The 22,999-nt window shown below is 36.8% G+C and overlaps 1 protein-coding gene across 11 annotated transcripts in view; it reads right to left on the bottom strand.

Moving 5' to 3' along the window:
- Positions 1–22,999, bottom strand: part of Dync1i1 (dynein cytoplasmic 1 intermediate chain 1) — a 312,827-nt gene that overhangs the window by 8,864 nt on the left and 280,964 nt on the right. For all 11 annotated transcript variants that reach the window (XM_074064709.1, XM_074064704.1, XM_074064710.1 and 8 more), the window contains 2 exons: positions 12,763–12,903; positions 8,546–8,671 (listed from right to left, as the gene is read on the bottom strand). In XM_074064709.1, coding sequence (XP_073920810.1) covers positions 8,546–8,671; positions 12,763–12,903 — 267 coding nt within the window. The remainder of the gene's footprint in view (positions 1–8,545; positions 8,672–12,762; positions 12,904–22,999) is intronic.

Here is a 22,999-nt window from a genome sequence, read left to right on the forward strand (position 1 = left end):
AGGGGAGGGAGACTGGGATAAAGATTGGAGAGGAAGAATACATGGCTTGTGGTTCATTTCCACGTATGAATCATTCATTCACCTGTCCAATATTTTACGGAATGCCTATTATGTGCTGAACGCTGTGTTAGGCTGGGTTAGCCTGTTGTAATGAACAATTTTCAAGGATCCGCTTGCCTTGTTTCTGTGGACATGATACTCAGAAGGTCACAAAAATTCTACTGATTAATGGGATAGCCAAAAGAGAGTTACCAACATAAATTATTTTTGTAAATCAAAAGAGTGGCTAGTCTTTATGATATGAGAAGTTGTACCCTTTCTGTGGAAAGGAACTTAATGTCGAGATTGATAAAAAAAAATAAAATAAAAGATTTAATCTAAGTATTTGGAGACAACTGGTATCCTTAGGAGAAAGAGCTGAGGAATGGGCCATTGACCAGTTTAACTTAAAGGTAAACTATAAAATTTCTACTATAGTTCAGGTAGTAAATAATTTAAATGTTAAATCATTCATGTTTTTAAAATTTTTTAAAGCTGCTCTGAGAGCTGACAGTCTCAAAAATTCATGTAAGCTTTTCTTGAAAGTGAAATTTAATGATTCATTTTCTTCCTCACTCTGCAAGTCCAATCTACATGGAATTTATTATCACATAAACGTGTATAAAGCAGATATTTGATTTCATATTATAATGTAGATTCACCAACAGGATCACACATACTCATGTAATAAACACGTAACTCTTCATTTCTATCCAGACCAGTTTTAATCTAGATTCTCAGATAAATGAAGCTGCTTCACAGTGGGCTTTCTCTGTGAATTGAGGCTACTGTTCCAATCAGCAATTTTTAAAGGTAAAATTGAGCAGTTTTGAGATTCTAAAACTAAATACAATTTTGTCGTCCATGAAAAAAAATTAACACTATAATTAATGACTACTCCAGAATCCAAACTGCTATTGAAGATGACAGTCTGAAAGCACAGAAGAATCATAAAGATGATTAATTATACAAACTGGTTCTTAGGTTTATATTCATAGACCATTTACCACCAAAATGAGAATATATGAATTTCACTGAATATTGCAAATTACTGCATGCACATTAATTTGGTTTTATAAAATTAGATATTAGGGCTTTCTTTTCATCCAATCAACCACCTCATGATGCATAAAAGCCACAAGTATTTTTCTATCAATTCAGAAAAAAGTTACTCAAAGAGATATTAATCCTATAAGTCCATTTTCATAAATGTATGCATTATTTATATAATAATTAGTCTAATCATAGTCTTTTACATATATAATTATCAAAATGGAAGTCACTGCTACTACATTCACTATACAATGAATAATTATAACATTAATTTGAATTAATAGTGTTTTTTCTTTTTTAAATTAAGCACGTTCCCAGAAAAAAATTGAGTTAATTTTAAAATTATAATCATACATTTTACCCACTCTATTTTTTAAATACATGCAATTTATTATGACAAAGAAATGAACTAATATAGTATTTCAAAGTGACTGCTTTTATATAGCTGTTTGTTAAATTTTCCATACAAATATGCTTTTGTGCTCTTTGACTTAATGTATTAGCATTACAGACATAACACTAAAATTTCAGGCACAAACCTAAAGAGCCCAGTTGCAAATCTCGAGGTTTTGTTTCTGTTATTGAACGCCTAGATGTCATTGACAGAACTAGGTATTTGGATTTTCGTCTTTTGCCTGGATGTTTGGCATCATGGCAGATTTTAGGCTTGTGTTTCCTTTTCCATGGAGGAAAAACCAAAAGGAGTGTTGAACAGCAGTTAAAGAAATGGGTCTTGTTTTTCCACTAAAGAATAAGCCAATACTTGCCAGTACCTTTGAGAATCTAGCAAGTTTCGGTGAACCCCTGCATTTGGGATGATTGCTCTGCCCTGCTCTAAGTGGAGACCTGCAACACCCTGTCCTTCTGGAGGCTGCCACAGCTGAGCCACGCATCCAGGTTCATCCTGAGTAGGGGACTGCAGCCTCCAGAAAGCACAGTAATCAAACTGGCTGACTTCAAATACAGTCCTTTGTCATTAAAGGAACTCTCATTTGAATTAATCCCCAAATCTCAGTTTAACTTGGCATTTTATGTTCTGCACACTCTCTTCTTAAGGACAGAGTATACAAAGGCCCAGGCTTCTCATAAGAATTGATGCAACTCCTGTTCTACTGGAAACCATGAAGTCATTCTATAAAGCAAACAATTACTGCTTAAGCGTAATCCACTTAAACTCCATAAATGTATTTATTTTATATCACTCAATCCTTTTTTTTTTTTTAACTTCCAGCACTTTCAGTTTTTTAGATGCTATCATACAGAACTGCTAAGTGCAAGAGAAACAGCTCATGGAATTTCTTTCTTTTTATTCTTACTCTTGCAGGCTACTTACAATGTTAGAAGCACTTTTTAATAATCCTTATAGGAAACACCTTGATCCCCATTCTAAAGTATATTACATAGGGTTTTTTTTTTCCTGTTGGGATTCCAAATAGACTTTTGATTCTAATTTTTCATTTAAGCTTTAAAATATATTCAAAGAGACATTTTAAATCACACTTCCCTCTTTTAGCAGAAACATTTGATCACATTCATTTTTCTTTTCCAAGGTATTTCAATATGTTAATGAAGTCAAATGTACTGTATTTACTGAAATTTGTATCGAAATAACTACTATTCTTTTTGCCCACAAATAGACATATCAAACAAGCTGTTTGTAATGTCACCAAAGTAAAGGGCTTAAACGTTAAAATTTATGCACACTTTATTTGATAATTAGTCAATGGAAGACCAAGCAAAGCTTGCGGGATAAGATGTATCCATCACACAAATCACAGTTTTTAAGTTATCATTTCATTTTTTAAATCCCACTTTAAGCTGAAAATAATTTAGAAATCTTATCATTTGACTAGGGTAGAAATATAGTCAGGGATTTGAAAGCTATGTGTTTTTTTAATCACAACTGAAAACAAAATCTTCCCTGGAAGAGGTTAATGGAAAAAGAAATAACAGGAGGTAGAAGATAAACTGCTTCTTTCAAAACTGGAGCTGCAAACAGCGTTCTAACTAATTCAGATAAGCAGCAAACATAGTTGTTAGGGGATATTTGTGACAGCCGCATCTGTGTGACAGAACTGAAGCATTAACAATAGGAGCGGGCTTTCTATAAAACACATCTGCAAGAAAGACAGGTAGATAGGCCGACTATCAATCACTGAGACACGTGAATAATTCTATATGCTCTGGCCCTGCACTGTTAAAATCAGTTCCATATATACAGACACGCTTGCTATTCAGCAAAAGAGCTACAGCACTGAGTAATTTTTATTTTTAATTATTAAAGAATGTGTGTTCACACATCATTTGAAAAAAAAATTCAACCAAGATTAATGGCCCTCTGCAAGTATATTCTAACACACTCATATTAACATGTACCTCAACACTTTTGGGTTACATTCAGAGTTAATTTATGACTTGTTATCTTACCAGTGTTGCAGTTAATTGAATGGGATCTTAGAGTACCCAAAGAGATCACATCCTGTAGTCTGGAGATTTCTCAAAAACTATTCAAAGGCCAGGTTCATTTTTTATTTTAGGTCTCAGAAAATTTGAATGGCATATGCAACCACTGTCTATTTAAGTAACTTTTAAAAGCACAAATAGAATAAAAATTACAGCCAAATAATAAAAGGGGTGTCTTCTGTCTTTCCTTGGATTCACTTAAATTCCATTTATGCTAATGGGAGCTAAGCACCTGTTCTGCAAAGAAAATAGACCCCTATCTGTGAAAATAAATGTGTACAGTATATTTTCCAGATATAATGCTGAAATCAAACAAGCAAAAATGTGTACTATATAAACATAACATCATGTTTATACCTGAAAACATGGCTGTTTTATATTTTAACTCCTGAGTCATAGGCTTGGAGATATTACTCAGACCTTTGCCATTTGAATGGAACAAAAAGAAAAAGAAGGGGGAGACGGACAACTTCAATGTGGTGACTTCAGTGAGCACATATACAACCCCCTGTTTACCCCCTTGGAGGTTCATAACAAATTGCGTCAGTAAATCTGGATTCAAGCCACTGCTCTCTGCCATCATCTTAAAAGTCACGCGGGATAATTGTACATAATAGAGGAGGACATGATCAGAGGGGCGCTGTGCTGGGACTCCCCACAGCAGCTGCAGCCTCAGCTGGGACAGGAGATGAGCCAGACAATTGTTAGTGACTGGTGACACCAGTCCCTCTCTGCAGTGCCCTCATCCTTGAGTGCCAGGTCTCACAGGAATGGCAATGTCTGCACTGGTGGTCACAGAAGTCTCTCTTATCAGAGAGCTCTTAACAAGGATGGGGACAGAGAAAGGCTATTCTCCCCCACTTCATCTGATGTAGCAGGCAACACCAAGATCTTTTCCAAAAATTATACTTTCAGTTAAACTTATGATGTGTTTGAAAAGGGGTGATGGGAAGATGAATTAGAAATTCCTGTTTGGTTTCCACTCTACCTCTATGCACCCAATGATATTTAAAATATAGAATCATTGTTTTTCTCATTCATTAACTATTTAAAACTCTTTAATTCATTTTAAGAAATAGGTAATAAGGACTGGAGGTTTAGCTCAAGTGGTAGAGCACTTGCCTAGCAAGTGTGAGGCCCTGGGTTCATTCCCCAGTACCACAAAAATATAGAGACAGAATGAAAGAAAAGAAGAAAGAGAGAGAGAGAGAGGTAATAAGAAAATTATATAGCATATGCTATACTTAAACCACATTTCTAGATATTTCTGCTTCTTTCTAAGGATCTAGGTGAAAGCCCAAATGTTTTGTTTCTGATTTGTCTCATGGTCAATATTCTTGTGGGCATGAATGGATGCATAAGCTGCAGAGCCCAGTGCAAAATGAAAATGTGGAGTCCCTCACTGAAAAAAACATGACAATTGCCAGACAATGATAGCAACGCATTAACTAAGCCAGGGCCCCCCTTCCGCACAGGCCCTGTGCAATGGTACAGCCCCCGCCTACGAGGCAGGCTTTACTTGTACATTAGGACCTTGGCACAAGATAGCTGCTGCCTTCTTTTTTCATTCCAGCCTCACAGAGGTTTCAGGCCAATCAAATGAATGTGTGATGTCTTCCCCCACACAGACATCTATTCAATATGCTGAGGTCCCATGGAAAACAGATCAACAATGTGTTCTTTAAAACCACCATTGCTTTCTTATACAACCACATTGTCAGAGTTATCTAAACACATTTCATCGTCTTTCTAGAGAGTTCCACAAAGCAAGGCTTTCCATTCAAAGGCCAGGATGACCCTAGTGAGGAGTTCAGCTTTAATAGGGACCAGAGGACCAATTTTGAATACTGATAGTGGTAGCACAGCCTACTGACAATTTGGTCTTCAATACCATTTTTCTCTTCCTCTATATTTTTTCTTTTTAAATTGCTTCCTGCTGGAAGTCCTTCCCTCTCATCAGCCATGCACCAGCCTTAGACTTGACCTCTAATTCTTGATGGACCAGCCTGCCGTGAAGGCACTCTATCAGGTTTTCTGCAGTTTAGGTGATTTGGTTAGCTGGGAAGGTACTGTTTAGGGGGTGCCCTTTTCTTCTAAGTACAGCTATACTCTGTCCGTTCTAGGCTGGTGTACGATACAATAGTAATTACAGTAATGGCAGCATTTGCCCATGAAGGGAGCTACCATTTCTCAGAAACCTCAGCTATAGGAAGTCATCTTTCCCTTTTGTACATGGTGCTATGACAGTCATGGTCTTCAGAGCTTTAGAATCAGACCCAGAAGTAAGCAAGAAGAAACAGAAATACCTCTCTGTACCTCGAAATAAATATAAGCTATTTTATAAGGCTACTTAGGAAAAAAACTATAGTTAAAGACGCAATGACTTTGTTAAGTCTGAATCTTTCTGAGCTATACATTGCTTTGTGTATGATCAAACAATACAGAAAGAATTGTCCAAGTGTACGAGCCTATCCTGATTCTTGGTCATTCAGCGAAGGGCTACAAGATTGTAATATTACCTACGCTCTATAAAATAGTATATCCTTTTTCTCTTTCTTGGTAGTGAATTTGCAGGGATAAACAACCCTACAAATTGTTTGGCCTATTATATGTCACAGAGATTTTTCTATAGCCTGTCTAGACTCCAGACAATAGGCGAGACTGGCCTATAGTTGGAGACGTTTCGACAGTCTGTAATATCACTTAGAAAAGCAAGGGCAATAATACAAAAATGAAAACCAGCCTGACCTGCCAGTACGATAGTAGAAATATGAGTATAACAACACTTTACAATTTAGAAATGATGATAGCACCTTAGAAAGAAGTTTTAGCAGCCACATATCAGCCAGAGACTTTTGTAAAATCATATATACTCCCAAAATGAGTCATATTCAAGTAATTCTACCCATAAGTTATAAAGCTACTTTATTACAAAAATTCTGGATATATATCATGCTGTGTTTTCTTAGTGGATAGAGATGGTGTGTATGTATGTGTATATATCTGTCTATTTGTATGTAAATATAACATTTAAGTCGACACAAAGATTTTTCAGGTGGCCTTTTTAAAAAATAACTAAATTGTTAAACTATTTCATTTTTTAGTCCTCTTGAGATACAACAAAAAAGGATAAAACATCTAATATTGCAGATAATCTTAAGATAATTAAGAGACATTATGAATATACAAGGGAGGTGGAGAAAAGAATTTTAAAATTTTATTTATTTTCTGCTATTTTATCTGTGAGCATGTCTCCATGTTTATTTTCTCCCACAATAATACTTGTTAAAAATAAAGGAAATAAAGAAAGAGAGAAACAAATAGAATGAGATAGAGAGAAAAAGAATGAAACCTTGTCTTGTTTCTTTACATTCTCTTTTGCTCTCTTTTTTATAGTTTAGGAAATGACTCAGTAGAGTATTTATTTTGTTGTCTTTTAGTGTTATTTTGATGACCATTAAAAAGATACACTAAATATAAAGAGCACTCATTGCAGAAAATATTGCTGCTAAACTATTGGCAATATTTCCAACTCAAAGGGCATTCTCTTTTCTAGACTCCAAATATGTCAAAAGTCACCAGACCATGTGCATCTTCCCCATTGAGGGCCAATATTAACAGAGTCGTTGTCACTGTTGCATGACTTAGCTTGTGGTGTCAGGTGTAGTCGGAGTGTGTGCGTGTGTGTGTGTGTGTGTGTGTGTGTGTGTATGTGCGTGCAGTGAAACCAAGAGAAACTTCTAGTTGTTTTACTTAAAGTTATATATCCTGGAATAGAAAGCCCCCATCTATAAAATCAGTTTCTGTGCCCAGTTGAAACTGGTATTTAAAAAATATGTGTGTGTGTGTGTGTGTGTATGTATGTGTGTATAAAATCAACTGTAGCATATAGCTCTATATAATATATCATCAAAAGCCCCACGGTAGGACAAACCATCTGGAACTGGTAAATTTATAGGATGGTGACTGATGAAACAATAAGGAACCCTTCTCAGCGAGATCAGCTAAGCTTGTCCACCACATACTCACAGAGCATTTTCTAGGCCTAGGACACTGTGAATACAAAACGTGGTATATTTTCCCTCTGGAATCCAAATGTTAGATTCAAATTATAGCAAAATAACTTCACATAACCACTCTTATTTTGTTTTGCTTAAAAGTTCAGTATTTTTTTTGTCTTTAAGGAAACAATTCTTTAACCTCACCAGAAATAAAGGTTCTTGTCAACGCTTTCTCATAGAGGAAAAATAAACAGAGACGTCTAAGAACAATTGATTGATAATGTAACATTGAATAAATATACAAATTCAAGGAGATTTTCCTGAAAATAAAAAAAATGCAATTTGGGGCTTACATGGTAGAGTACTTGCCTAGCAAGTGTAAGACCCTGAGTTCCATCTTCAGTACCATAAAAAAAAAGTAGTGTTTTTTTCTTTTGACACATGCCATAGAATTCATGATACTTTACATATCACATAAGGGCATACCAGAGAAGCATCTATTGCATATAATTATTATGAATGTCAAAAAATGGTACAAAATTCTGATTAATCTCAGTCTTCTTAGTTGGCTATACTTTAATTGAAGAGAAATAATATACATCTTAATTAAGCAAACCAACTAAAACTTTTCTGGGTAAACAACAACTTCCAGTTCAATGACAGCATGATGAATTTGGCAAGCTTTGTATTCTCTTGAAATTGGTAGGGAGCGCCATGTTTGGTCACAGGGAGCTGGGAACTCTATAACACTCTAAAAGGAGTCTGGATCATTAACTAAAGTGTCCTGTGCATGGAGACAGAGACCAAATTAGGCCTCAAGGAGGTCTTGCCAAACTCCCACTGAAGCCAATGGGAACTTGCGAATGCACTCAAGAGGGTTCTCGTGGCCCAGAAGGTTGTGTCAATAATTTCAGTAAGTCTTTAACATAGATACACAAGCAATAACTGTCCCCCAAAACCAAAACCCAGACACCCAAACAAACATGTACCTCTCCCACATCATAGATCCAGATACGTCCTTCTGAGTCTCCAACAGCAACTTCTTTGCCAGCTTGAGCCCAACGAACACGGTTTAGGGCGGATGCCCCCTCAATGGCCACACTCGCTGTTGGAACCTACCGAAGAGGTTACAATATAAAAAAAGCATTTATGAATATGAATTTAAATGTATGAATCTACAATGATACGTTTAATTCAATGAGTCATCACTGCCTTCATGTGCATGAAGTAATATACCATCCTTGTGCTGGGGTGAAAGGGACTCATTCATTGTTTGTAAATCATATGCTTCACTGAATTAAGGGAAAGGGTAGAGAGGAGAGACATTTTAACAAAAAAAGAAAAGGGAGAGAGAGAGAGAAGAAAAGAGAGTCTTTTCTGCAGTCAATGGGTAGGAAGTGACATAAGTATTCCTGTGGATTTTATGATGGGTGTACATCCAACATGCAAGAACAGCAACTAAATGTGATATTTTACCATCAGGTCATGAGCTACTGATCAATGAGGAGATTCAGGATTTACCAAGATTAAAGGTCTATAAAAGGCAAGAGGGGTTCTATGATAGAATTAAAGTCACATTAATTTGAATTTTCATGGAAAAACTAAACATATGTATTGATACTCAAAATCTTGTCAGGGAGGGAATGATCTGAATAAAAGAAAGAATGCAGATAAAAAACGTAAAAGACCTCAAATTCTCTTCTCTTGCCTTCTCTCTCTCTCTCATTTTCCCTTCCCCTGGCAGGTCCAAGGTTTGAAAAGCGATCCATTAGATTGGTAATGTCCATAGGGTGATGTCCTGCTAAAACCTGGCCATATACCTGTGGAAAGTGCCTCATGTCTCCTTTAATAAACACTGAAAATCCGAACACATTAAACATTCCAATAGTCATTTTTAAAGTGAACTGGAGGTGCTGAAACAAGCATTTTTTTTTTTTTTTACAAGAACCTTGGTGTTTGGATTGAGGATTTTTAGTGAGTTTCCTCCTTTTCTATCTTCAGTTGTGGAAACTCTTGTTTTCAAGGTTGGAAGTTTATAACTGACATAAAGATCAGATCTCCTGAGCCTCCTACAAGAATGTTGAATAGGAAATCTATTAAGAAAGAAAATGGTAAATGTTAAAACCAAAAAAAAAAAAAAAAAATGGTGAAAAGAGAGCCACTGAGAGCATCTCCTGCCACTATTGGAGACCTGTGTCTAATAAACATGTCCCACTAAGATGGAAACATGACATGTACTGTGACTTGGAACTCCTGGCATTCTGTTATTCACAGAATTGAAACCATCTGTTTATATGAAATTATTGACCCAATACTTATCTTTAAAATAGCAATAAAAACTCCATCACATGTAAGAATCTATGTTTAAACTTAATCTTGAAATCAATAAAAATGCTTTTCACATGCTTAAATCATTGCATGTCAACTATAGCAAAAATGTAAAACAAAAATCCCTGGCTCATGTTTCTTTTTTTTTTTAAATACACAATTTCTACAATAAAGTACCTGCTGTGCAGGCTAGAGTCTGAATTTTTAACCAAACCTTGCAAAGGCTAAAAATACGTGAATTTAGATGTACTATAGTTCTGTCAAAACACTTTATTATTAGTGTGCTAGCCAGAAAACAAATCCATTATTTGGCTATAGAATCTTCAGAGTTCATTTTTAACACTATAATTTAGAAGGATCATACAGGATTCTTACCTAATTCTATTTAATATTAGATTTCTCTTGAATACTTTAAAAAATTATTAAATGTTTAATCTTAATATGAACATGATAAAAAATTAATCACTCAAAAAACTGACATTTTGATACAGTTAAAATAACGCCTAATAAATTTTTAAGAATTTTGTGTTTGGAATATAAGCAATCATACCCAAACTGAAAGTGTTTTCTGAAACATTTAAAATACTTTCTTTTCATAGCTAGCATAATTGTAAAAAAAATAGCGATCATAGTCTATAGGATAAGCTAAAAATTTAATGAATGCATGAAGGAAGTGACAAAGTATATTTATATTAATTGGAATAGTAATGACCTTCAAAAGTGGATGAATTTATAATAAAAATAATCCATATGTTCTCTTTATGTGTCTGTCTTAATTTCATAAATGTTTTCCCATTTTTATGGCTCAATTAATTTAATTGCAAATACAAGACATATGTAGCATACATTTCTATGCAGTAGAAATTAGCACTACTGAGAGGGTAAATTTGAACTATCCTTGCACAGGAGCAGCTGAGATAACTTGGGTTAAAGGCGCAACACTTTGAACAACAACAACAGCAAAACAGACTGATGCACTGGGATTTCAGTTTTTCTTTCTTTCTTTTTTGTTAACAAGTCTATTTCCTAATCTGACACATTTGAAAAATCTTGCTCAACTTGCTAGAAAGTGAAAAAGATTAGAGGGTTTTAGAAAATGTTAAGTTCATTACTGGATTTGAGTCAGACTCAATAAATTTCCACTATTATTGTGAAAGCAGAATTATGTTTACCGCAGAGCAAAACCATTTGCATAAGTAGTAATGATTTTTAAAAAAATGTTTAGCTATAAAACTTATGTGCTTGTCTCTTGATACCTAGAGAAAGAGAAGGGAAAAAATTGACATTTGGCAGTGTTGAAACATTACTTTCCTCTTCCCTAAAAATCCAGATTGAACAAAAACTTTTTTTTTTTTTAAGTTACGTGGGAATTATCGAGGAGTTTGTAGAAAACTCAGACCCTTCATGTTCTGGGTATCACTGCACATCCTTAGCGCAGCCTCGTTTCTGATATAGCAGTCTCCTAAATCAATGTGGAAAGTGTTTGTTTTTTGGTCGCTGTAAGTGTGTTTCCTCTAGCAAATAGAAGCAATATGATTTTAATCAACGGTGATGAAGACTTCGGGAAACCCTTACAATGTAAGGTAATAACATCTTCCTATTAAAAGCCATGTTATAAACATTTCAGCCTCTAAAATGATGCTCATCTCACACACTGTGCCTTTTGATTATTTTCAAAGATGCCTCATGACAACTTTTCCTTGTCGCAAAGCTTTTGGAGGTAAAAGGAAAAAGAATCTTCAATGGAAATATTTTTTAAAGGTTCTGTTCAGCAGCAGTTATAGGTATACACATCCTTGAAGATAAAATGACTCAATAACACTACCTGAAGAATATTTCCCTATGCCTCCCACAAAAAAATTCCAGGGGAGTCTGCTCCTCCTTCATCTCTTCCAGCTGTAGCCTTCCTAATTAAAAAGACTGACCTGTTTCCTGCTCAAAACACTTCAAAAGACCTTTCTCCTGTTCTCTACTTGGCATATAGTTTGCAACCCTCCTTCCTCTTACCTGCCCATTTGTATTTATAGAGAGCTCCCTGAATTAGAAATCAGGAAATGATGCACAAATCATTAAAAAAATTGAAAGACATTTAATACTCATGTAAGAAAAAAAACAAAAAACTCCCCTAGACTGAGAAAAGAAACATAAATTTAGAAGGATCATACAGGATCCTTCATTGGCATAAATTTTAAGACAAATAAATATATACAGCACGCTTTAAAGCAATAAATTCTTTATTATCAACTGCTTAAAAAAAAAAAAAAAAGGAAAAGGCGTTTAAACCTGTGAGTAACTTTAAGTATGACCATGTTAAAATCCCACTTTGTAAAGAGGAGATACTGAGTCTGATAGACATGCTCAAACTTAGACAATGTCATAAAAGCCTACCTTTGAATTCAGTATCTTAGACCAGGAATATTTACCTTGGTAAAAAAAATTAAAGGGTGGGTAAATCTAAACATGAAATAGTCCACAGAATCATCCTAGATGGATTCAAAGTGGAAATTGTACGAATAGTACTCATTGACAAAAATGGGCCCCATCTAAAAAAGCTTACTTTTCCAAGTGTTTGCAAGAAAGTTATTTTAACACTGCTCTGAAAAATGCCTGGGTGTCTTTTCCAAAGGGAAAGGCGAGAAACACATATCATTTTGCTCTCTGAACAAACAAACAAACAAAAACAAAAAGCATTGATAACTGTCCAGGGATGAAGGGAAATGAAGTGGTATTTGGGGCCAGTGCATCTGTCACTTCGCTTCTTGGTAGCCAGGCAAGGGGCCCGGCGTCCCCGCCGCAGTTGGAGGGTCTGTCCCCAAAAGGCCCCTGGTGGGAAGGGCAGGGACCGCTGCCGCCGGCGCCCCGCCCGCCCGCCGCTCACCTCCGTGTCATTGTTGAGGTTCCAGAGGTCCAGGCGCCCCATCCCGTCCACGCAGGCAAAGAGCGCGGGGTGCACGGGCGACCACATGACATCGTACACATAGTCTGCATTGTCTTCAAAGGAGTAGAGCGGCTTGTTGTGCTGTAAAGCAGAGAGACCGTGAAGACTTTGTGGCGCTGCCGCCGCCTCGGGCTGTCTACAGAGCCTAATTAAAAACTTTGCACATTCACAAAGTGTCATAAAACTTCCAGAGATGAAAGTCCCCGGGAAGGTGAACCAGAGCTTTCATGTGACTGCAACTGTCCAGTGGCATAAATAAATACCGGGGGGCCGGAGGGGGGGGCACAGCGAAGGGGCTTGGGGGCTGGAAGGGCTGGAGAGGGGCGATCCAGGTCCCGTTGTAAGGGACATTCCAGACAGGTGGACAGCACTGCCATTAGCTCGGCATCCGCGCCCGCCACGCTTCGCGAGTGGCCTGCGGGTCGGGGCCACGCGAATGCTCAGAGCCAGGCAGTCCCCTGCGGCACTGAAGGCGACGCCTGCCACCTCGTGGTCCTCGTCTGTCACTGCAGCGGCTGCTGTCGCTTCCAGCCCAACTCTAGGCCAAATTCCTACTTTAACTGTTCCTTTGAGGCAAATACTTCAAAAGGGATCATAGCTCTCCAAGGAAGTGAAAAACTCGCCATCTAAAGACCCTTGTCTCTCCCTACCGGATTACATCACCCCATCCCGGTGGTCTGGAACATGCATGGAAAATAAACCACCGTTTCTAGATCACTGGGTATTTCCAAGAACCCTAAAATTGGTGCTTGGAGGGGAAATGTGTTAATCTACTCCCATTGCATACAAATGCCTCCACTCCAGAGGGATACAATAAATTAAAATGGCACTCTTGATTTCCAGTGAATATTGTCACATCAAAATAGCACAGAAGTCAGAGGCAAGTTTGAAAGTACACCAGAAATAAAACGTAATTGGACTTTATGAATTATTCATTCCATCTGGCTTGTCTTATTCTAATTTCTGCATAATGACTTTACTAATCCCTGATCAATTAATGTAAAATGAAATTTAAATGATAATGAAAGCCCCAGAGATAAAAGAAATTAAATATTCTTATACCCTCTGACAGAAATCTAAACAATGGGAGTTTTTTTTTTCCCAATGTCTTCTTCATCCAGTCAGATGTCTGTACTCTCTTCATGGGTTCTACTGAATGCCTAAATGGGCCAGAGTGATAGGATCAAGAAAAGAATTTACAATGTAACAGTCAAATGCATTCTGCATCAGATTTTAAAGGATGCACCCTTTAAGAAACATCAGAGCAAACTCCTGAAGTGGACTGTTGGTGAAAGTAAAAAGCACACAGTACCTGTGCTGAAATTGAAGTGATAAAACAATAAAAGTTCTTTAACCTAAACATAATACAAAAATTTCTTAAGGCATAACTACATGTGATTTCCTTTTCCAACATTTATATTGCATTGGTATTTAAAACTCACCACTGTGAAGTAAATAAAATTTTAATACATTAGAGCAACACAGAAGATTTTAGATGGGCCATTTGTGTGGGTTCCTGTGGGTGTGAGAAATGCATCTTATTTTTAACTCCAAAATTATCTGTTGGGGAGTAATTTGAAAAAGAATATATAACATTGTGATATCAAAAAGAATTAATTAGACATTAGCCTTATAGTTTTGTGTTTTATTACTGTATAATTTTTGTGCCATACTATATGGTGTATGTCCTGTTTGCAGAGTGATTTGAAGCTCAAATTATTTGCTTATTGGTTTCTTCTGTAGCTCCTTTTTTTTGTTTCACTGTTTGGACGAGGTAATTCACTGTACTTTTTCTACAAAATCTGAATATCACATGATTCCAGAAAATAGCATGATCGTTTCATTTTTCCTTGTTTATATTTAAAAAGAAAGCAGTGTGGAGTAGCCGATTTCACTGATCACTTGTGAATTTTAAGTTCTAACTCTTAGTAATTACAGTGTACCAACAACTGGGTTTGCATCTATGACCAACTAGTTCCCAAGTCTAGCACAGCGATAAGCTATAAGCCTAGGCAAATGTCTCTTTTACAACAGTGCTATTTTGAATATTAAATATATTTTGTTCAATAAAGGGATTTTAACATTCTGTTTTATTTGGGCTCCAAGGATAATGTGAACACCTGAGTAAAAATCTGCCTCAAATACTTAGTACATAAAATGTTATGGTAAGCACATGTATCATAAAATATTAATATTTTCAATTTCCTTTAAATCAAAAGTGTCAGGTCCTGAAGATTCTGTTTTTGAATTCAGGAAAGATAAATTTCTAGACCCACAAACTTGTTATAGCTTACTAGTGCATGACCACTGAATTAAGAAAACTATGAGTTTTGAGAAGATAGCGTGGGGACGGATTTGACAAGTGATTTTGAGGAGGACTCCTATCCTGTCACTTGTCTATATTAAAGCCACAGACGCTTCATGGTTTTAAATATTTACTCTGCCAAATACTCAAAGGTCTTTTAGTTAACTAAATATTGTTTCACATGTTACTGTAGAAAGTGTTTTTCAAAGCAATCAAATTTCACTAGACACAAACACCTTCACCTGTGTGTTTCCTTTTCCGATGCCATGTTTAGCCTCAACAGAGTGTTCAAGGAAAAAGGAAAAGCAAAACTTCACCATTCACAAGCTACTGCACGTGTGGCAAATGTCAATGAAAGGAAGCTGCGACACCCTGTGTTTTAGTCAAGTCTCCAGGGCTGTGCCAACAGTGCTAAAGTCTCTAGACACAGCCCAGCTTGGTTTTAATGATCGACTTTCAATCAAAGCAGAAAAGCAGGTCACCAGCCACCTACCAGACAGACGCAAAGGGCTGGGTTGTTGTGTGCCTGACTCTTTACACACATTGTCTAATTTAATCCGCATAAAATCTCTGTAAGGTAGATGGTGTTTACAGAAAAGAAAATCGTAGTTCAGGACAGTTAGTAACTTTCCCAAGGCCATGAAGATTGTTACTCGGAGGTGGGGTTGGATTTGGTTCTCAGGTTTTCTAGTTGTTAAGCACATTGTCTAGTCACAGGAGCCAAGGTCCTGCATTGCTCACACAGAAACCAGTAGATTTCTCACCTCTCTTCTCTTCTTTCCCATTCAGTCCAACTAATATTTACACACTAAGTGACCCGTAGTCAAAAGGTTTATTTCCTTTCTTGCGCATGTTACTAGTGAGTCTGAGGATGTTACACTGGTTTTTGCAGGAGCCTTCATTGCCTTTTGAGAGGGACAGAAGTCATTTCTAATAGGCTGGGAGTGGCCCTTTAGCCAATCAGGTAAGATGAGCTAGAAGGCAAAGATCTGGCTACAATGACATTTGTCCAATGAAAAGTGGAATGACAAAGGTATCATTGGGCAGAAAGGCAATGGGAGAAGAAGAACTACTACAGCCCTTGGCAACGTTCACTTAGCATCCTTGGATCTTAGTTTTGGGATCTGTCAGATGGAAAGCTGGAGCCACCGACCTCCATGGTTTGTATTAACTTTATGAATCTATGACTGTTCTGTTAACATGCTTTGCTACTCCACAGCAAGGCTACAATGGAAAACAATATGTGAAGGTTTTTTTTTTTTTCTTCCAAAGTGCCAATTAAATCCATCTTCCTTGATGGTTTGAGAATTCATATCATGATTCCATAAAACACTGAAGTAATTTTAGTTATTTACTTTGTATTTAATTAAAATAATAATATAATAATGCACCAGAATAGTTTTTCATGGAAAATTTGAAATGATGAAAGTAGTAATAGTTTCTTCTTTGACAAATTAGAGAAGGAATAAGGAGCATTACATTTACATTAGAGAGGCAGGTAGTAAAATCTGTTTAAAAAATGAAACTTTCTAACATTCAATAGCATTTTATAATAAAGACTTGATCTCTAGAACTGAGCTTGGTTTTATAAGCTTACTTCTGAAAATTAATAGGCCTGCACACTTTCCCAATCAGTTAGCTCAAAAATAACCTCACAAGAGGTGACATCCTATTTTTTACATCAGGTATGTGTAAAGTCATATCTATGTTATTTATCTTCCTCTTATCAGGCACCTTCAGAAATCCCAACAGGATGTTTAGTGTTTTTGGAAGGCTGGTGTAACAAAAAGATTTGGGTTAAAATATTTTCTAACACTCTCATACATCATGGTTCTTAAGGTTGTATTTGCTTCTAAATGAACAGCTTTCGAAGAAGATTTGGTAGAAATATTTATCCAAGCCTTGCAATTTTCTTTTGGAGGGAGGGGCAGTGTGTTGGGGGTACTATGTTGATAAGTTGGGGAAGGGGCAGAAAATTAATAGTAAAATATCTGACTTTTAATTCTGGAACAAAAGGAAAACAAATGGAATGTTACCTTGACAGTTATACCCTGATGGAAAAAAAAAATGATGATCAAAACAATAAACAGTGAATAATATGAAAATGTCCTTCAAAAATTGTCATATGGGTTCCTGTGAAGTAATTAAAATAAATAGTCAGCCAGTTCTTCCAGGAATCATCAAAATGGAAGACCACAGTATCACTTTAAAAAAACCACCAGAGGCCCCCAAAACTTTAGCCTCACACAAAATACATGCTTCTACCATAAAAAGAAAGTGGTTAAGCAAATGGATAAACCAAAACTCAAACCAAACCAAACCAATTCAAACCAAAAAACCAACTCTCTTGGCTAGAGAGGTGTTGCAAATTTGGTACAATGGCAGGAAAACTTTATTGACAACTTAATTTGAGATCCTTCTAAAGCATAAAGTATCCTGTATTTAATTTCTGTGGCCTATTGTTTTTTTTTTCTTTTATTATTCATGTGGCCTATTGTTAAACAATACGTTTGATACCTACGTGATATTTGTACTTTCTGTTAGAGTCAGAAGTTGAAAATTAGATGTCAACACTTTAGGTAATCTATTCTCAACAGAATATGATGAGTGGGTCTATTTGTTGTTTGTGTGCATTAACCAAAATATGTAAGGACTGTAATTTGATGTTGTTAAACTGAAACAATTTAAAGAAGGTTATGGAAATCCAGGAACTTGGCCTTTGTATCTAGATAAATGTAGGAGTTTTGCTACACAAGATCAGAAGCCACATGAAAGGTGTTCTTTGTTGCACTGCCTTCCTCTACAGTTTATTTGCATGGAAGAATCCTCCTAATCCAGGAGGCGCCACCAATAAAGAGGCTCATTATCCATATAAAAGAATGTATACATAGTCACAGGTTTTGACTAGTATGTGAGTGTTTAAAGCTATGGAAAAGGCTACAAGCTTTTCTTAATTTATAAAAGGACTTCCCCCACTGCTCCCCTGCTCACCCCTTCCCCCACTGGCATGGCTTTTATGAATATTAGCTTCACCTAAAGTTTCACCTTTAAAAATGGCATTTTAACAGCACACACTTGTACAGAACCATTGTGAAAACCACAGGCAAGTGGAAATGTTCTTTAAAGACCTCTTGGATTCATCTCATTGGTTATGGCTTTTTTTCTGCTGTGTTCTGCCTTTCTAGTTTGTTTGAGTTGAGGCAAGGCAGAGAGGGTCATTATGGCTCCCAAACCACGGTTACCTGAGTTGGCTCATTCTTATAATTGAGGTGGATGTTCTCTCAACTAACATTCTATTTCTGAATTGCTAATCTGTCTTGGAAAGATAATGTGACAGAAGGAGGCAGGCAGGTTTTTAAAAGAGTTCCTCTTTGGTTGCATCTGCCCCAACTCTATTACTACCATGCCCAAGTGGTTTCACATCCAACACTAATCTAGCTAGACAAAGAAGCATTCTGTACAGCCACAATGCTCAGGCTGGTGAGAGATTGGTAGGAGGCTGGGAGGAAGAGGTGAATTTTGGTATTAAGGATTAGGAGGGATAGGGGGTGAGAATGGACTGGCCCTAGGAGCAGCCAGACATATGATTGTATCTGCGCCTTAATGTCTTGAATAGTTAGAAGGACAAGCAAGCCAAATGGTATTTGTAGCCCCAAGTTCTGTTGATTTTCACTACTGTAATGTCAAATTGTACCACTGCATTTTGCTAGTGGGTATGTTACCTAGTAAAATATTTCTACTTTAATATCTTAAAACATTTAAACTGCCAATCCCCACTGTTGCATTGGGATTACAGACTATCTCAGAGATATAAATTTTCAAAATGCATACATACATAATTCTTAAAGGGTTAAAAATATCAAACTACAATCCATACCCATAGCTCATACTTTGATTCCCCCCTTATTTCTAAAATGCCTGGGTTAGTATTTGTCACTACAGCTAATCTAACACTAATGATCTCACTGAATTTAAATATAATAAGTAAATATAACATTTAGACAAATTGTGTGTCTGTGTATGTGTATACAAAGGGAATATTTTCAAAGAGTGAAGGCAAGTTTTTACCATCTCTGTACTTTTGTGTCTCCTGGTATGTTAATACAACATGTCTTTTATATTATATCTAATATTACTGTAGTTGATACTTGCATTTATTTTAATAGTGGGAAGAACTAGCATGGAAAGTCCCAAATAACAGAAGTTCAAAATATTCTGTTCAAATGTAGAATATATCTCATATGTTCTCTGCTTTGCAACAGATTTGCCTTACTGTATTCTGTATCACCTAAGCCAAACTGGAATTCATTTCTATTTAAGAAAGGAAGCATGAGCTAAATGTGAGGTGAGGTGATTCAGAACCTTGGAAGTGGCCTTGGGAAAACAGCCTAGAATTATTTTGTGTCCTAGCAATTTACAAAGTTAAAAGGTCATAGAAGGCTGGTCAAGAAGGGCACACATTGGTTTGGTCCAAAACCAGATCCTTTGGGGTAAAGATGAGTTTTAGTTTATGTTCTAACATTAGACATGAAATGAGGCTAAGCAAAAAAGGAGAGGAGTATTTTTAAATCTTATGATTAGGTAGATAATGCATCTGTAGTTCTCTCTCTCTTTCTGTCTCTCTCTCTCCTCTCTCCTTCTCCCTTTCCCACCCACCAACATTATTGCATGAAAGAAGAAGGCTGGGGAAGGGAAGGCAGTACATGTAATATATCATTAAAATACAAAGGCAAACATTTCCACCTTGGCTAAAGGAGCACAAGGAAGGCAAGCCCTCGCTTCTTGCACAATGGGAAAGCACGGTCAGCTGGGTGGATTTTCAGCCTCAAAAGTGTTTGTAGTTCTATGAATTATTCACACATGTCTGCATAAATATTCAACAGCCAAAGGAGTGTGTTGGTGGTGAATGTTGAGGAGGGGAGTGGGGTAGGGGTGGAGGTAAGGACAGGAAGTGTGATTTTATGATTACATTCTTGTGGTTTCTTTCACAGTTAAAGAATTCTCCCTGGGTGAGCTTAAAAGAGGAATACTGAAAAAACAAAGGGGGTGAGCGTGTGTGGGGCGGTGGAATTGGATGACTAGTACAGGTAGTTTTATCAAAAGCCAATTTTAATGTTTGCCATCTTATGGTAAGAAGGGGGGAGAGGGAAAGTGGAAATAGGGATAAGAGAAAAAAATAAGTCAGACACCATTTGAATATCATGCTTGTCAGAAAAGCAGACAACAGGGCTTTGGAATTGTGGGGAAATGCTCTCCATCATCCTGTCACTGAGGTGAACTGTTGACTATGTTAATCTTCTTACCTGTTTTAAGCATTACACTTTGGTACTGTAATAGGTAAAACTTTAAGTTAATTTTTATTGTATTTTCCTTGTGATATTTTGAATATTTTACAACATGCTAGCAGAAATAGGCATGCTAAGTGTCTTTTGTTAGAACTATGTCATTTTATAGATGTCTCCACCTTGGTTTAAGATAATGAATTTTATCTCATTAAAAACAAAGAAAGCTTATCCTCTGCTTTAGAGCATCAATATAAACATATATTTCAGATAGGATATCCAAGAGCATTAATCCATCAATGATGACTTATTGAGGACCTAACATATGTTTTCTCCTTTGGGAAACTGCTAAAAAGATAAGCTTTGACTTTGTCTCAGGCACTAAAAATCTAGGTTGGAAATTTTGAATTATGAAATAATAAGAGAAGAAGATGGCTTATTGGGGATCTGTTTCTTATTTTATTCCAAAAGGATTCACAGCATCTGCCAAATTAAATATACTGCAAAATTAAGAACAAACACACAACAACAAAGATTTCTAAAGAAGGCAGGTAGGCTATTACAGGGATCCTGAAATAAGCTGATTATTACAATCTGGTACTGAAACAGCTCTAAATTTCCTGATAACTAAAACAAATGGGAAGATACATTGTATCACAGGGAGGTAATGTAGAGGAAAATAAATTCCTCCTCAAAGACACATTCCTGAGCAAAACTCAAGGAGGAATTTACCTTGTCTGCGAATCCCTGGAAAATAGACGGGGTCTCTGCCTTGTTTATACCAAAGAAAGAGAGCAAGTATGTAGGCAGGTGCTAACTTCTGTGGCATAGCTGTTAGATGCCAGAGGAATTCAAAGATTGGAGGAAGTGGTGGTGTGTTGGTGGTTGTCATGGTCTGATGTGGTCAAGGAAGGTATTACTTCTGACAGGTGAGAAGACCTGCCTTGAAAGATGCATAGACTGATAGATGGGAAGGGAGACAATCAAGGAGGGGAAAGCAAAACATGCTAAAACTTGACTGCACAAGTCAGGATGGTATTTCCAAATAGATGCCAAGGCAAGAGCAAGGAACATCCCTGATATTTTCAGAGGATTTGTCCTAAGGGATGACATAATAATAATTTTGGTTAAGAGGTAGGGCATGTTATGAAAGATCTTGAAGAAACAATCTGGTTACAAGACTTTTTGATGCAACAAACTACTAATTTATTAAATGTGAATTAAGAAATTTGCTGTAGTAAACAGTTTCAGAGATGCTCAACATTCATGAATACTGTTCTCAGCTTTTCCAGTATGGGTGACTAAATGATGGATATGATTAACTGAGTAGAAAATAGAAGCAGAAAGAGAGTAGAGAAGGAAGATCTGATTGATATTTTAAACATGGTGCATTTGGGTCTCTCAAAGTGATACTCGGCTTTAACTGACATTAGAAATACACGTGTGGAATTGAAAAAGAGGACAGGTTTGAAATCCAGGCTAAGGAACCACTAACAGAGGCACTGAGGGAGTGGCAAAGTGTCAAGAAGGGGAAAAAGAAAGACAGTGGCAGAAATTTTGAAAAATTTCAAAAAGTGGGCCAAGAGAATGAAGAAGAATGAACCAGTGAAGATGCCTAGGTAAATCATGAAGAACATACCCTGGGATGGGGACAGCTACAAGAATAAGCAGTGGCCAATATGATATGAATGCTGAGAACCCTTTCCCTTATCAGTTCAGGGTTCACTGATGGTCTTGGAGAGAGAAGGGTCAAAGACTAATCAGGCTGGTCAAGGAGACATTGGAAAGTATGGCAGTAGCCAGGCGGGTACACATTGGTTCTTCAAGTGGTCTAGCAAGCTAACATGAATGTCAGGACATGCTGGTGATACTTTAAGCTAATCCATCCAAGCTCCAATCACCAATCTCCAGAAGGATCCTGACCCCAGAGCCTTCTTTTGTTTTTGCTTAAGACCACTCACTCTCCATTGAGATATAACATCCTTGATATTTAGACCCTTTTTAATGCAGATTTAGATATCAAGCACTTGGGATGGAGCCTGGCAAGTGGAAGGCAGAGACGATGTACTGAAAGTGGAGGTGCAGCAGGAAATCTTTGAGGCTGTCAATAGAGCCCCAGTCCTTTCTCTGGGCTTGGGATTCCTTCTTTAGGCATTGAGGGCTGAACCCCTACTTTTCATGATGAATTCTGAACCTCTTTTGGTTGGCCTTTAGCAAGCCTCTTTGGCTCAGAACTTTCCCCCTAACTCTGGTACCTTAAGACTTTAACCTCTGCTGAAGATAGTTACTGCCAGTAATGGCAAGGCTTTCAGCATATTTGTACACTGTGGGGAAGGAATCAGGATCAGAGGACTGTTCTTAAACAGGGAAGTTACATGAAAAATAGTAATAAAAAATAGCTCAACAATGAGTTGGACAGTAGAAAATCCAGCCAGGAATTTTCTTTGTACCATTAGAACAAAATAATGGTAATTAAATGACTGGTAAATTTTATCTCATTAAAAACAAAGGAAAAAAACCAACCAAACAAAGAAAGCTTACCCTCTGCCTTAGAGCATCAATATAAACTTGGAGATTCTTCTTAGCACAT

This window comes from Castor canadensis, chromosome 2 (assembly GCF_047511655.1).
Source record: "Castor canadensis chromosome 2, mCasCan1.hap1v2, whole genome shotgun sequence".
In the NCBI taxonomy this organism is placed as follows: domain Eukaryota; kingdom Metazoa; phylum Chordata; class Mammalia; order Rodentia; family Castoridae; genus Castor; species Castor canadensis.